Source organism: Microcebus murinus, chromosome 25, assembly GCF_040939455.1.
Source record: "Microcebus murinus isolate Inina chromosome 25, M.murinus_Inina_mat1.0, whole genome shotgun sequence".
Taxonomy (NCBI): Eukaryota; Metazoa; Chordata; class Mammalia; order Primates; family Cheirogaleidae; genus Microcebus; species Microcebus murinus.
In genome coordinates, this window is record NC_134128.1 from 14,268,318 (window position 1) to 14,284,493 (window position 16,176).

Here is a 16,176-nt window from a genome sequence, read left to right on the forward strand (position 1 = left end):
TTTACGGCTGCCTGGAGGAGCCGGTATAATGGTATAACCCAGAGGGACAAGAGAGTTAATGTCTGATGGGGTCGGTCTGACCAACAAGGGTCAGCAAGAGGGCAGCGCTGGGCTGCTGGCTCCCTCTGCCTTCTTCTCCTTGATGCACTACCCCAGTGAGTGGAGGTTCCACGCCGGTCTGGAAGCCTTTCCCTATGACTCAGTCACTGTACTATGGCTGGCTTGGTGGACACCCACTTGCACCTGCTCTCATTCCACCCCTGCCTCTCTCACCTGCTCCCTCCCTGTGTCACTCTGTGATTGCACCTCCATCCAGATGGCGTCGCCACACACAGGTTTGCAGCAGGCTGTTTCCTAGAGAATCTGGACTGTGCTTCCGGCAGACGTAGGATGAGACTCTCTAGGCAAAGGAACCATGACCGAAATACTGAGAGAGGAGGGCAGGGGTGCTGAGGGCCAGGCCCACCCCTCCCACCTGAGTGTGTCCTGGACTCCTCTCCCCTCCCTTCCCCTGCAGGTCTCTCCGCAGGGTACGCCTCCCTCTGCCCATATCCACCCGTTGAAGTAGCTCCAATGTCAGCTTTTCCTCTTATGCTTTTAGTATTTTTCAAACACATGTGGAATCAGAAAACATCATGGAAGAGATGTCCTGCCATTCCTCAGGTTCTAGTTCAAGGACTATATCATGCCTTTGAAGCCAGAAGTAAACTCTTCCTACTCCGTGCTATTCAAACTATTTTTTTTAGCAATTGTAATATCTTGCCTGGTATCAGCAATGATTCCACCAGATTAAAAGTTCCTTGAGTGCAGAGGTACAAAGTGGCATTTCTGCAAATACCAGCTGAATACGTTTAGAAATCTGTGTGCAGTTAGGCTAAGATAAGGTCCCTTAAATCATTATGATACACGTGCTTCTTAAATCATCATCATCGTTACTATTTTTGAACACTAGTATAAATACTGGTTTTGAATATTATTTTTGAAGCCACCAGTAGCTCTGACAGCTCTGTGCAGGGACATGCTCATGTGATTCCAGACCGTGCCTTGAATCGCTGGGCACTGAGAGCAGGAAGTGAGTGATTCCCTCGGGGGTTCCAGAGATCAATGACATCGGAATCCAATCACACAACCTGGAATACGGTTCTCAAGCTCACTCGGCCATCAGAGGAGAAACAAGTAGGGGAGGACTCTGCATTCATTTAATGACTATTATTGTAGCGCTTATTCTGTGCCAACCTTTTCAGATACTTTGAAAAGTATAAGTTAGATAGGAACAACATCTATCCTTGTGCATAGGAATGTTTGAAAGTTATTAATTTCTTCCCCGTAGTTTCTCATTTAGAAAGCTGGTCTCCATGTGTGTACGTTTCACACTGTCCAGTTAATTTCAAGGAATTTTTGGAGCCATAATGCAGGGGCTGGGGGTGGGAGGTGAGTGAAGGAAGAAATCAGAAAAGGACATGAAATCTACCATGAGCAGTGTTAGCAATCACCGTTTTTAGTTGAATGCGTGGACTCCTTAAGAGGATATAAGCTTGGCAGTGCTCATAAAAAAGATGCCTAATTTTCTTAAATCCGCGACTCTGGGAAGCCCCTTTGAGCCTCTTGTTATATAACAAGACCGGCAGGCTTCTTTCTTCTTTTTTTTTTTATTGTATTTCCATTGACATCTTCCAGGGAAGATGCTGCATAGTGTGATTTTTTTTTTTTAAAGGCTGATTTGCCTTTTTGTCTGAAGCAGTGTCCCTTGCTACAAATTAGCCTCCTGTGCCTTCCTGAGCTAAGGAGTCTCCTTCAAAATTCCTAACAGGCAGCCCTGTGGAGACATGGGAGGGGAAGCAAGGGAGGGAGGGCGGGAGGGAGGGAGGGAGGGAGAGAGAGGTAGAGGGTGTCTGTATGCGGCGTACATGTGGTGCAGGCTGGGAGACCAGAACGCTCACAGAACAGGCAGTGTAATTTCCATGTTCCTCGTAAGTATGTTAGCCCTGCAGGGGAACTGAGCTTGCCAGTCTACTTGCAGAGGAAAAGTAGATTTGGAAGGGGTCAGTTCATAAGTGACTTCCCCCTCCATGATAAGGGCATCTGCTAGTCGCCAGTGACTGCCTTGGTGTCTCATGGGCACACCCGGCTGGCTCTCACTCCCAGATATTTGATTTTGCGAAAGGGACACACCTATCTGCAGGAAAGAAGACACTGGCCAGATTGCAAGCGGTAGGTTGTGACATTCAGCATGTTTATGCAGCAGAATTGCTGAGAGAGGCAGAGAGATGGGGGTTGCTCGGGCTGGTTGATTTATCTGCAACAGGGAATGTTTTATTTTAATTGTCAGCTGAAAGAAGAAGAATTGCTGCCTAGGCTAAGGTAGCAGTGAAAAATTCTGTGTTTTAAGCGTTTACATTTGTGTTGGATGTGATGTCTGTGTTTGTGCAGCTTAGCGAAACCAGGGAGGGCTCACCTTTAAATAACCTGCAGGTTCCTATTTTCCTCCCTTTTTTTTTTTTTCCTCCCTAAGCACAGTCCCCACCCATCCTCCCAACGTCCTCCTGTCCTCTGCCCCACCCCATGTGAAATGTGGCCTATCTTTACCCCGAGCCTTTTGCACCCTAAGTCTGGATTTCTGGCTGGTTTGCTGTAGGTGCTTGTGGATGCTTTGCAGCTACCCGGGGCCCAGGCGGACTGACTCTGCAGGAGCGTTTGTGCATGGGAATTGGAGACCATGGCAGTGCAGCTGGTGCCCGACTCTGCTCTCAGCCTGCTGATGGTGAGTTTCTCTGGCTTGGGGAGGAGGTGGGGCTGCAGCCACCCCTGCACCACCGCTGCTGCTGCTGCTGCTGCTGTGGCTGCTGCAGACACACTCTATGTTGCTCTGCTTCCTCCTGCAGGCCCTTTGGAAATGATTTCTTGGGTCAGAGCATCAGCATGACAAAGCATTCCCAGGGAAAAGAAGCCCTGGGTTAGGTTTGCCATTGCAGAAACTTGTTGCTGAATGCTATTTTGAGAGACAGTGCTTGCAAACAGGTGCCCAGAGCCCCTCGAAATAGATTGCTAGGATGCTGCCGCCCCCAGCTCAAAGCATCATTTCCCCCCTTTTGAATGTAAATCCAGCGGATCATGTTTGTTTGTTTTTTTTATATCTTCTCGTGGCAACTGTGAGATTTTCTGCCCACAGGGTGATTGAATAAGATCTCTCTGGGCGCCCACATTATAGGGGCGGCCGAGGGGGGTTGCTGTGACCTTAGTGGCACTTGGTTACTGAGTTGGGGGGAGCCCTCGACGGGGAGACCTTGCAGGCCTCGTCCAGGGGTTTACCTATGTGTGAGCTGCTCACCCACTCTGCGGCCCTCTAGGATTTTCATGATGTTAAGGAAGCTGTCGCTGTTAGTATATTAAAGCAAACGGGGACAGCTGCACTGTCCTGTTTTACCTGGCTCGATTTGTTGTTTGACATTGGGTTTGGAGTTTGTTCTTGCCGTGGTTTCTTGTCCCCCGCCCCCCGCTGGGGAGCCCACACGCCAGAGTTAACGCTGTCGTCGAGTAGCTTGTGCCAGGCTTGGTGTGGAACGGGTTCCAGCATTTACACGGGAGAGTCTCTGAATGAGGCATAAGTCCTTCTCCTCCGTGTACTGATCTGTGCCTTCTGACTGAGGATGGGAAACGCAGCTTTGCAAGGCCCGATTAGTCTGGAGGCTGCTTGGAAGAAGAACCGGCAGCCAGCCCGCCCAAGTTAAGAGGGACAGGTGATCTTGGTTCTTTGTTGCCTAAAGTGTCATTGGGTCCATAGATTGAGTTGAATTGCCTGAGAGCTCATGAGCCTCTGCTGACTTCTGATTTCACTGGGGAGAAGGATTAGAAGGAATGAAAGTTGTTTTAATGGAGAAATGACCTTTACCTGTCTTCCTTCTCATTCCAATTCCGGGATCTAATGATACTTTCTCCCCCATCGTCTGTCTTTGGTCAAATAAGTGGATAAAAAAGGCTATGGATATTTGTGACAGTGGCTGGTACTAAGATGTAGTATCCACAAGGACCAGGGGACTTCTGGGAACCTGGGAGTCTGGGGTTTGCGAAGAAAAATACAGGCGCACATACACATGCATAGTGTGTAGTATGGCTCAGTAGTAATCAATCCTGCATTGTGTTAATATAGAGGAAAAAAGTTTTCTTGAAGAAACAGCTTTGAGGAGAGCTAGAGCTGCTTGCTCCGTCTTCTGCTTGGAACTGTCCCCTGTGCTTAGATACGTGTCTGTTTTACTCCAAGGTCCTAAGGGTAAATCCTTGATACCCAAATCTACTGGAGCTCAGCACCGGCTCAGCTGTTCCTGCCATGCACAAACACTCACACACACACACACACACACACACACACACACACACACATGCACACCCTCACAGACACACATGTACACATTCATACATGCACACATATGCACATGTGCACACACACACATACACACAGTCACACACACTCAGGCTCTCCTGTCCCTGGGCCCCCCAGACTTTATGGCTGTTGTCCTGGTATCTGCAGCCCAGACTTTATCCTGCCTTTGTCAGCGGCCTCTGCCCTTAGATCGCTCCCTAGCTCTCACCTCCTGGCCGGATTAAAGGATTGTGTCCCTGTCTCTCTGGGAAGCTGGGGGAAATAGCTCTCGACACCCTGATGCACCCTTAGATTAGAGCATCCTGGAGCTCCGTGTGTAATCAGAGTCCGGGCACATTTTCTGGTCGGTGTTCAGTTCAGGGAAATTTTCCCCTATGGACTTTGGTGCATTTTTTCTTTTTTAAAGGGTAAACCCCAAAGTAATTGCTTTTCTGACATGTTGGGCCATGAGTCTTAAAATTTATAAGCAAGCCAAGGAGAAGAGAAAGGAGGAGAAGAGGCCATTTAGCAGAGCTGATTTGGCTGTGAGTTCAGGAAGGAAGCTGTATACAGTATTATTTATTAGCTCGTCAATCAGCCAATCAGTTCACAGGTTTTATCGAGTGTCTGCTGACGGCAGAAAGTAGCATGGTAGGATGGCAAGAGCCAGAGCCTGTATACACACGGTTTGGGGAGGTCGATACCAGGCTGGCTGATGGCAGTTCTGATCTGTGCTGGGGAGTCCGTGGGCTGCAGGGACACCGGGGACATTATTTGGCCATGCCCCTTGCTTTGGGGTAAGGAGGCAGCCAGAGGTTAGGTTCAGTTTAGATGCTATATGGTTCAGGGCAGAGCATGTTTATTTGGTTACAGAAGCAGCCACCAAGTCTGGAGGGTGGGGCAGCCCCGGGCTCTGTTCCCAGCTCTGCCGCTCAATGGGTGACCTTGGGGATGTCACTTCCTCTCTCATTTAGTTTTATACCATTTGCTAACTGATCTCCAGGGTCCCTTCCAGTTCTGTTAAGCACAATTTAAGGTCCCTAGGAAGGGTGTCCAGAACAGCGCCAACTCGAGCGCTTTATTCAGAATCATGTCTTTACTTCCAACCTTGCACTCGAACAGTGTTGCCGTGGGAATGGTGGAATCTGTGCCCACCCCTATGGCTTTTATACCAGGGCAAGTATGTTTCATATTATCAGCTGAAATGCATGGTCATGCATTTCAGGTTTTGTCATACTCTGTCGTTAGGAGTCCTACCCCACAGGAACCTAATTTAGTCTGTCGGACAAAAGCCAGTGACTTTTGGACAGTGCCCTGAAGGCCTTTCCGAGCTGGTGCTGGTCTTAGTCTTCTGCAAGGGTGCCCGGTTGTGAGGATGGCCTGACCATCGTGAGGTTGGAGGATGTCACTGATTCCTTCCATGGGAACCTCACAGTGGGGAGTGATGTGTGTCCATGAGAGCTGGAACCCCTCAAATGACCGAGGAAGGGGGGAGCTGGAACATGGGTGCTGGTGGTGGAGATGGCCTCACGTGCCCTTGCAAAACTGCCTCCCCAGCTTTGCAAGCATCTCAGGAAGCAAAAGAACATACTGCTGTGATCACCAAACTGTTAGGAGCCTTCAGACTGATGCGACTAATTGCAGAGTAGGAAGCTCTCAGCTATGTGTCATTTGTTGAAGTCATGGGAGTTCAGGGAAACTTGCAAGGACGGCCAGAGCCAGGGGTTGTTGGTCATTTCCTTAAAGCCAGGATGAGGATGCATAACTGTCAGGCTACAGACGTGGTATTATGTCATTTTGTTCTTAGATTCTGAAAGCTCACACCTTAGGGACACCTAAATTAAAATAGTTTTTAATGTTAAGTTTGCCAGCTAGGTAATAAATAATGCAAAGTATGCTTTTCTGGAAACAAAGCATCTTTACTTGTATTATCTCATTTACTCCCTTCCACAAACCAATTTTTAAGACAAAAAACATAATAGTCAGAATTTGGGAATCTATCAATGGTTGCACAACTGAAATTGATGAGACAAAGTCTCAAAGTCTAGGTCCTCTGAGTTTCAATCCAGTGCATTCTCTGATACCATCTCCAAGCTCGAGAACTTCACTCCAGAACCTTCTAACACTTTGGATTAATTCCTCAAGAAGGTCTCACCTCTGAGCCAGTCTACATTTTTCATGTTTCTAGGTGGGTACTCCTGGCTTCCTGTTTATCATCTGTTCTTTTACATGTTGCAGTATAATATAAAAAAGTGATATCATAAGTCCAGCTCAAGATGCCTGGTTTGACTCTAGCAGGAAGAAATATTTTTATATCCACAAAACACTTACTATGTTTTCAGGGTCCCATTCTCTTGAACTCTATTTCTAGGAAATTATTAAGTGTCATGTTTTAAGATAGGAAAATCTAATATGTGAAATCTCTAATTCACCAGTCAGAGAAATGAATGAGTGATTGTTCACAATGAATGTAGGATGGGCATTTGATTACCCTGAAGGTTCTTTCCATTCCAGAAATTTGACTGCAGATTTCTGGGCTTCTTCTGAATAGATGAGTTCCCTGGTCTATTTTGAATAGATTTTGTTGACAACCTGCTGTTCTATAACTTTTTCTCCCAGATTTCATTATAAATTCTTCTTTTTATTTCAACCATTTTCTTCCTCTGGACATATTCCTCTTTTAACTAGGCAACAAATATTTGCTGAGTATCTATTCTGTACAAGAATAATATAAGCCAGTCACTGGCTTTAGCAAACTTACAATGTAACTGGAAAGGCAGGCTAGAGATACACCAGAATTATAACAATGAGAAATTTACAGGACACCTTCAGAGAATCACATAAGAACTGTAACAAGATAGTGCAGAACTCATCACCAGGTGAGCGCCAGAGAGCGCTGGTCGTCAGAGTGGAGGAACTGTTCTCGAAGTTTAGGTACGATGTTGAGTGATGGATGCGTTGAGAGTTGATTTTGAGGTGAGAGTATGGTTGAATCACAATGGAATCTCCATTGTGTTTGGGAGATGGTTAGTAGACTGGTTTGGACAGAGTTCTTGCAGGTTGCAAAGGGTTACAAGGTCAGAAGGGCAGGTTGGGGGGTGTGACCAAGGTCCTAGTTGTATTACTATAACCTAAACTTCCTCTATGTCGGGCCTGTGACATTCAGAATCTCTAATGTGACCACGGATTGTCACCAGACCCCAACTGGCCAAAGGGATTGAATGAAATTGGATTCTGTCTTGAGGACTTTTACTCTTGAGTTAATAATGACAGTCCTTATGTTTTTCCTAAACGTTTGTTCATGAGCGTTTGTGTCTGTCATCTCACCAGATGTCTTCACCTCTCCAGGCATGTCAGGTGCTGTATCTTCATATCACGTGATGCACCTGAGGTCCAGAGAACTTACAGGGCTTGCCCAAGATGACTCAGATAATTTGCGATGAAATTGAGATATCACCCAGGTTTTCATGATGGTTCACGCATAAGTTTTAAAAAGTCATATTGATAACCTTTAGGGAAACTTAGAGAATAATAATTATGTGATAATACGGTATAGCTGCTTAAAGCACTGTACACAGTATCGGGCCCAGAGTGGGAGCCCTGGATGTTTAGGTCTGAGGGAGGGACTGATTCTTAGTGTCATTTATCTTTCTGGTTTATTTACAGCAGGATAAGTGTCCAAAAGTCTCTGGGAAATGGTCGTCGTGGTTAACGTCTAAGTCAGTAGCTAAAATCCCTCTGAAACTCAATTATCCACCTTCTAAGGTGCAATTTCCCAGTGGGTATTTCTGAAATCTCGATGTTAATAATTTTTTTCGTTAGTGTTGAATGTACAAATGTATCTGTGTCAAAGGGTGAAATTTGAAGTCAATGACAGTAAAACAAACTCTCTCGGATCATTTTTGGCTAAATACATTTCTATTTCCTTTTCTGTCAAACCCAACAGAGGCTAACTCAGACTGCTAGCATTAGCTAAAAGGGACACTGATGCACCGATGAAACTGGGCAGTCCCAGGGATGAAACAGCTCCAGGAGAAGCTGGATGGAGGATTTTGAATGATGGCATCGGAACCCTGTTTATCTGGCTCTGCCGTGTCGTGGCCTTGGCTTCTGTGTTGACCTTTCCCCAGAAGCTCTAGGGTCCTTTGCCCTTAGAGTTAGTGAATGCAGATAAACGAGCAAGTCACTCGTTACATGGTCATCTCTTACACGCTCTCTTTGGCCCTCTTGGATAATAGGCTAATCTCGGACCAGTTACTGGGTCCAGGGATGGGACTTCCTGACTACGCAGGCTAGTTTATGTGTCTAGACTGGTGGGGAGGAAGGAAGGGAGTCAATTGACTGATAACTCCGCCTGAATCACATGGAGTGGGAAAGGGAGGTCCCAGAAGGAGAAGAACTATTTTATCAGAAGGGGATACCAGCAAGGCAAAAACCACAGATGTCCATGACAATGGTCCGTGCACCTTGCACACCATTATGGGGCTCCTACACAGCCAGTCAGGGAGGTAGGGCATTGGCGAATTCCAAATTATGGCTTCGGTTTCCCTCAAAATAAATATAAATGGAGAAACACAATTGTCTAAATATTTTATGCTAGGTTGAACAGGTCTCACCATCTGCAAAATGGGATAATAATAGCTACCACCTAAGATTTGGGATAATTCAATGAGATGTGCATGGAAAGCCTTTAAGTGCTATTCTTGGCCCAAAGCGTATGCACAGTACATATTGATAGTCGCTTGCTTTATCTTTAAATGATATGAAATGACCTCATCTCATTGGACTCTTGCATGAACCAAGGTCAGTCTTAAAAAAAAAAAAAGTTTCCCAAATCCCTCTGCATCCCAGTCTCTGGACAAAAAGTGACCACTTCTGTTAACTAGCTGAGGATTTTAGAAAAACAGATGTTCCCATGGTCACAGGAACCATTCTCGTCATGAGCGAGTTTAAATTTGCAATCCTGTCTTGAAGAACTAACGAAATTTTCTTACCCTCTGAAGGGAGATGACTAAAATATGGGCTGCAATATGTTCTCTCTGGCAGAGGCAAAGTGCGCGCCTGTCAGGCCTGCTGCACATGATGGGGCAACTGTGAGTGCGTCTCTGCTAAAAATTAATTGTACGGCAGCTTTGCAAAGCTTAATGGCGGTTTCGAGAACATATGTTGCTGGTGCAGGTAGCGGTTTCTCGTTGGATTCCATGCCAGAATTGGAAGTCTAATGGAACATATGGGATTTAGCCTGGTCCTAATCAAAGGTCCTGGAAACACTCTTGGCTAAGGCCACATAGTTCATATCGAGTGGGGAGACTGGATTCCAATGTCAAGGTAATACTGGCCTCCAACTCATGCTGCGCCATAATGAGTTCTCTTTATAACCCTGGATGTTGAAATCGTAGTCTCACAGTCTAGATCAGGGGTCCTCAAACTCTGTGGGATGAGTCGGCTGCTAAACAGGACAGGCAGCAGTGGCAAAAACAACCGGCGGGTCAGATAAATGTCCTCGGCAGGCCGCATGTTGCCCGCAGGCTGTGGTTTGAGGACGCCTGGTCTAGATCTAAAGAAGCCATTTCCTAAGTGGTAGATCCAGCTCATCTTTCCAAGCAGCTCATCCGTGTACACCTGTAGTTTGAGCTGTCATCTGTGCTCTGGTGACTCCCAAATCCTGTCTTTAGATTGGGCCTCGATTCAGGCTCCTACTGACGGTAAATCCAAATGCTGCTCAGATTTGCCCGCCTGTTGTCCCATGGCTACTGCAGCTCAACACAAACAGAGGATTTATGATCTTCTCCCTGGTCTCTATCTACCGTGGTTGGTGGCAGCACCGTTGAGCCTCTCATCCTGGGAGTCCCTTCTTTCATGCGCCTTGTCTGGTTAGTCATGGGCCATGCTGCTTCTGCTGCCTCAGTTTCTCTCTGATCTGGTCCCCACCCCCACCCCCACCCCATCCCCTGCCTTAGTCCAGGCCTCCCATCTCCCACCCCTGGGCCACCTGCGTAGCCTCTTACCTGGCCTTCCTGTTCCTCGTCTCTTTTCACTCCGTCTGTCCTCTGCACTTTTTCTAGAGTGGTACTTATAAAATGAAGGTCTCATTTCTCTACCTAAAACCCTCCAGTTGTACCTGATTTTACATAGGATAACGCTCAAGCTTATTAATAGACCACATTCATCACCTAAAGATCTGGAGTCTCAGAATCTGGAAGAATTTGCTTTAAAGAAAACAATCTGTGCTCTGCCTACCTGGCCAGACTCATGCCCTGCTGTTCCCTTGCCATGCCTTCAAGTTCATACTCTAGCAGCACTGGACTACATCTGTCCCCCACAAATGACATGCGGGCTCAAACTTATGCACTATTGAAGGTACTCTTTCTGCTAGTTGGATTGCAATTCTTTCTACCTTCTTCACTTTCTCCTTTGTCTCATACATATGTATTAACTGTTTCTATTATTTCACTCATTGTTGCACGATATTTGACACTTGTGTCTGCTTTCACTAGTAGATTGCAAGTGCCTCGTGAGTACAGAGCATTTCTCATCCATTCACTCGACTCACACTTACCAAGCACCTGCTGATTTCTGCACACCGTTTTAATGGGATGAACAAGACAGACAGGGTTTCTGCTTCCGTCAAGCTCGTATTCTCCTGGGGAAAGACAAAAAAAAATAAACACATTAAAAATTAGAAGTACAGGTGCCCTATAGTGAATTAAAAATGATGATTTGGAGACAGTGCTTGGACGACAGCTTCGGAGTGGGTGATGGAGGAAGCCTTCTTGGAGGAAGTGGCATGTGAATTGAAGGGTGCATTGCAAGAAGGAGTCAATGGTAGAAAAGTTGTGGGTAGCAGTTTCTGACCTGAGCAAAGGCCCTGGGGCAGGAAGGAGTTTAGCAGACTCCAGTGCCTTGTGCTGTACTCAATATATTTGGTAAATTAAGGTATTGACTGATTTCCTGAGAGTTTAGCACTGGAAGAGGCTCTGGGAGGAATTTTTGGTTAAGTTCAGGGCATGGCTTATAGCTCATTAGAGCAACCAGAAGCCACAGAAAGTGTTTAGGTTACACTGCATGATAGGAAACGGTCCCGCATTGAAGGGTGCGGTGCTCACTAAGCACGTGCGGGGAGAGATCAGGGAGCAGAGGCAGGGGAGCAGGGTCTGGAGAGCTGGGCCAGACAGTCTGTGGAAAGAAGGTGGCCTGGAGCCATTTAGAAGAGTGCTGTCTTATTGATGGGAGAGGGGAGGGAAAGAGCAGCTTCCCAGCAGAGGAACAAACTCGAAAACCCGGGGGAATTCAGGAGGAATGAGGATGAACAGCCGAGGGTAGGGGTGGGGCGAGGGCAGCAGCTGAAGGTCTGGTCGGAGGGATATTGGGCTGGAGGAGGGAGAGGCACCGTGTCTTGGAGGAGGCGGATTGCTGGCTAAATGATGCGGGCAGATGTTGCAGACGCACCTGGGAGGACCTGGGTTGGAGCCTCCAGGTTCTAGGATGGACTGATGGCACGGGCCAGGGGCCTGGCAAGTTCGACTGGGGGATTAGAGGGTTGGGCTGCAGGGTGCCCTGTGGCGCCCGGAGGGAGAGCCTCAGATTAGAGCCAGTTCCAAAAATTCTGGTGGGAGGTGAAAAGGCAGCAGTGGGGCGGGGGGTTGGCGGTGAGACAAGAGGGAGGTTAATTCTGGAACGTTCCGAAGGGACAGTCATCAGGACAAGACAGTGGATGAGTGTTGGCTGTCCGAGTCACGGCGGCCATGACACATACAAACCACTTTTGGGTGGGAAACACCCTTTGAAGGTTAGGCTGCCATTGACCCAGGGCTACCATGCTGCAGGCACTGCTGGTGTGACAGCGAGATTGGCCGGCAGAGGTCGGAGGTGAAGGCTGGGTTAGGTCAGCGGCTCAATCTAGGTTGGGGGCAGACCCAGGAGTCTAGAAGCACACGCTAGAAGCACAGGAATCCCGTGTCGCCAAGGCAAGGCCGAGCGTGAGAGGCGTGTTCTGACAGCTGTGGTTAGAAAGCATTTGTATCACCTCATGGTGCAAGGTGGAGTTTGGATCAGATCAATGTTACCTTGACTTCGGAATTAATTTTCCTCACATTGAATGTACCACATGGACTGACTGAAGCAGCTTGGAGCTTTTTAGCTAGATGCAGGTTAAATGCAGTTCCATCAGAGGATGCCATCTCTTCGCGGATTTCTGTAGGGCGTGATGAGCTAGAAGCATACATGAGCAAACTGTTACTAACCTCCCCAAAGCAACTGCTTGTATCTGTTGTGCGTGCAATGGTGTGTGTGTGAGAGAGAGATCTAGTTACCACTGTGCATAATAACAAACTACCGCACGCTCTGTACTTTTTGAAGCCAAACAACCATTTTGTTATGCCCACCAAGTCTAGGGTGAGGAATTCCAGTGGGATACAGTGGGGATGGCTTGTCTCTGTGCCACGACAGTCTCATCTGGGAAGACTCAGTGGCTGGGGTGACTGGAGTCAGCTGGAGTCTGGAATCTTCTGGAGGCGTCTTCACTCACATGTACGGTGGCAGATGGTGCTGTCAGGTGGGCCACAGTTGGTTCTGGGGACCACAGCATTTACTAGAGCCTCTCCGCGTGGTGTGGGCTTCCTCCTAACATGGCTACTTCAAGGTAACTGGATTTACATGGCGGTCCAGGGTCCAACACTGAGTCTGTGAGCTAGCAAGGCAGAACTGCGTGACCTTTCGTGACCTAGCCTCAGACGTCATGCAGACTTGGTTCTGTTGCGTTTTTCTGGGTTACAAACAAGTCTCTTAGGCTAGATTCAAAGCAAGAGAATGTAGATGCCTCTTGATGAAAGGGTGTCAGCGTAGTTTAGGACGTGTTTAAAGCTATCACAGTGCGTGTTCATTCTGTGTAACTTGATTTCATGTTCCTTGAAGGTCTTTTCCTTTTTGAATTACTCGAAGCCTGTCTATGAGATTTTTCTCAGAGGAAGCAATCTGTAAATGTTAATTGATTAAATGATTGAATGCTACATTGATATCTGAAGCCAATTTTTTTTTTTTGTCTGCTAACAAAGAGTTGCTTTTGAGTTTTCAGATTTTCATCCACACTCTCAACATCTGGAGGCAACATGTGTTCCGTGCATGTCCTGCCTTCAAAGAACACCCAGAGGGTGTATAAATCCTAAGAAATGGTCTGGTCCGGCTGCTCTGTGACCCCTGAGGTCCCGGGTTTAGTTCTCATTGATGATTGGGAGCTGATAAAGCCATAGCATCGCTTCTTTTACTTGCTTGGTCTTTGGACTAATAACTTGTTTTGTGTCTTTATTGCCTATGTGTCAAGGTAAAAGAAGGGACGTAGCTTGGTATTAGGACCGAAACGCTTTTATTTTTTTTTCCTTGTGAGGCGTGTGAGCGTAATTGAGCCGTAATGAACATGGCTGGGGTCATTTCCCAGGGATTAATGAACAGGAGAACGTGTTTGTAGCCTGAGGCTGAGTCTTTGGTCATTAACCTCGTTGGTCATTAATATTGTCCTGGAATGCTTTATGTTAGACCATTACAACTAGCGCCATATGCTGCTACAATTGGGAAACACGAACATTACCTGTATCAACAACTATTTGTTTTCTCTCCCTCCTGCAGCACTCGTGAGTGTGGCAGCCTTTGCAACACACAACCGGAAGGCAGGAAGCATGGGGGAGGCGTATTTGAGGCTGAGTCCCTTTGAAGTGTGCATCCTCTTCTACATTTATTTATTTATTTTTTATTTTTCTGGCAAAGAATTCCTTTAAAACTCAGACTCTGTATCTAGATGGAGCAGTTAGTTATGTGGTCTTTTTCAGAGTGAAATCTGTGATTATTTTGTGCCCTGCTTCAGCCATCTTCTTTCTCCCCAGGGAGCAGGCACTGGCGTTCTTCCTTTTCCTTTCTTAAAATTTTAAAGTGTCTTAAAATTTTTCCTTTTCTTCTCCTCTCCTCTCCCCTCTCCTTCCCTTCTCTTTTTAAAAACACTGGTGGAGGGTCTCAGAGACATTGTGGAAAATACTGAGGATATGTAAGTATATCTATAAATACCACCTGGTCCCTGCTTGCAAGAAGTTTACAGTTTAGGTGGAAAGGCCAAAAACAAAACAGACAGGCAAACAATTCCCACACGATGAGGTCAAAGTCATGGCAGAGAAACAGTACAAGGATGAGCAGGGACCTTGAGAGTGGAGCTGATGTTTTTGGTGAGTTTTGGAGAATCCTCCAAGGGTGAGAGTGGGTGATGGTGGGGAGTAGTTCTAGGTATAGGGAACAGCAAACCAAAATGCCAATGGGAGAGTCGCATGTTCCCGAAAATATGTGACGTTTAGGTATGGGGAAGGCAAAAGAGAATGCAGGAAGAGCGACCAAAATCCTGGCTGGGGGCAGACATAAAATATCTTCTGAACAAATGGTAAGGAGTGTGAACTTTGTCTTGAATTCTGCAAATGGTTGTTGATGATTTCAGGCAGGAAAGGGCACTATCGGAGTTGAGATGTAGAAATATCATGCTGGAAGTAATACGGAGAATGGGTTGAAAGAAGGGGTGAGGCATGGGAATTTGGATAGGAAGATGTTGCAGGTGTCCAATTGAGCAAACAGTGGCTTGAACTGGTGCCGGCCAGTGGGAGTGGGGGGGAGAGGGCATATTCATGAGCTGCATGTGGGACTGCAGGTGGGTGTCACGTGTTGACTGCCACTAATAACTAACGTAAACCCCCGCTGGGAATGGCTTTAACCCAGGGAACTTCTCTCGTTCATGTATTAGGTGCGGAAGTGGGGTCGTTTCCGGGCTCTAGCTCCACCCGCCCTCTTCCGTCAGATCTTGTGTCTCTGTTCACGTCTGTGAGCATTGTCTTCTGGCTGTCTTTCCTCCTGTGGTCCTAAGATCACTGTCAGCAGCAACTGTTTAATACTTTTCCTTGTTAAAACCCAGAAGAGAATAAATATTTTGTTTCTCAAAATGGGAACAGTACATTCTTTCTTTCCTTTGAGAGGGCCAACTCAGGTCATTTGCCCAACCTAGGAGTCAAGTGCTGACTGGCTTAAGCCTGGTTTCTTAGTCTGTTTTGTGCTGCTGTAACAAAACACCACAGACTGGGCAATTTGTAATGAGCAGACGTTTATTTTCCCATGGTCCTAGGGGCCGGGAAGTCCGAGGTCGGGGGGCTGGGCTGCATCTGGTGAGGACCTTCTTGCTGCACCATCCCATGATGGACGGTGGTGGGACAGGAGAGCAAGAGGGGGCTGAACTTGTCCTTTTATACAAAGACACCAATTCCACCCATGAGAATAGAGTCCTTATCACCTCTTAAAGACACTACTTCTTAACACTGTTACAATGGCAATTAAATTTCAACATGAGTTTTGGAGGAGACAAACATTCAAACCATAGCACCTGGGCTCCTGAGCTGGTCACTGGCCCAGAGACGTGGAATCACCATGATTGGCTTCGATACATCGGTATCTACTGCTGCAGCTAGGAGTGGGGCCAATTCCCACTGTCTCACATAAAAGGGAAGGAAGAAGGTGGGTGTGGTTGCTACGTAAATAACCAACAGTGTCTCTTACTAGAGCACAGAGGACACCCAACCCACCCAGGAGAGAACTGGAGGAAGAGGAAGGTCAGCGTGTGGATGGTAACTCTCCTGAGAGCTGGGACCACCTCTCACCCACCACTGATCCTTTTGCTTTTAGCTCAGTGCCTGAAACATGGTAGATGCTCCATAAACATCTGCGGAATGAGTAAAGGCATCTAAGAAGAGGTAGTACCTGAACTTGAAGGTACAGACCAGGTGATGAAGTAGAGCAAGTTT

The 16,176-nt window shown here is 47.0% G+C and overlaps 1 protein-coding gene across 2 annotated transcripts in view; it reads left to right on the forward strand.

The window, feature by feature from the left end:
* The first annotated feature begins 1,886 nt into the window (after window positions 1–1,886).
* Window positions 1,887–16,176, forward strand: part of FRMD4A (FERM domain containing 4A) — a 551,472-nt gene continuing 537,182 nt past the window's right edge. The window contains exons 1-2 of one of the 2 annotated variants that reach the window (XM_020284197.2): window positions 1,887–1,970; window positions 2,636–2,761. In XM_020284197.2, the coding sequence (XP_020139786.2) occupies window positions 2,717–2,761 (45 nt within the window). In that variant the 5' untranslated portion in view covers window positions 1,887–1,970; window positions 2,636–2,716. The other variant, XM_020284196.2, reaches the window with a different exon arrangement.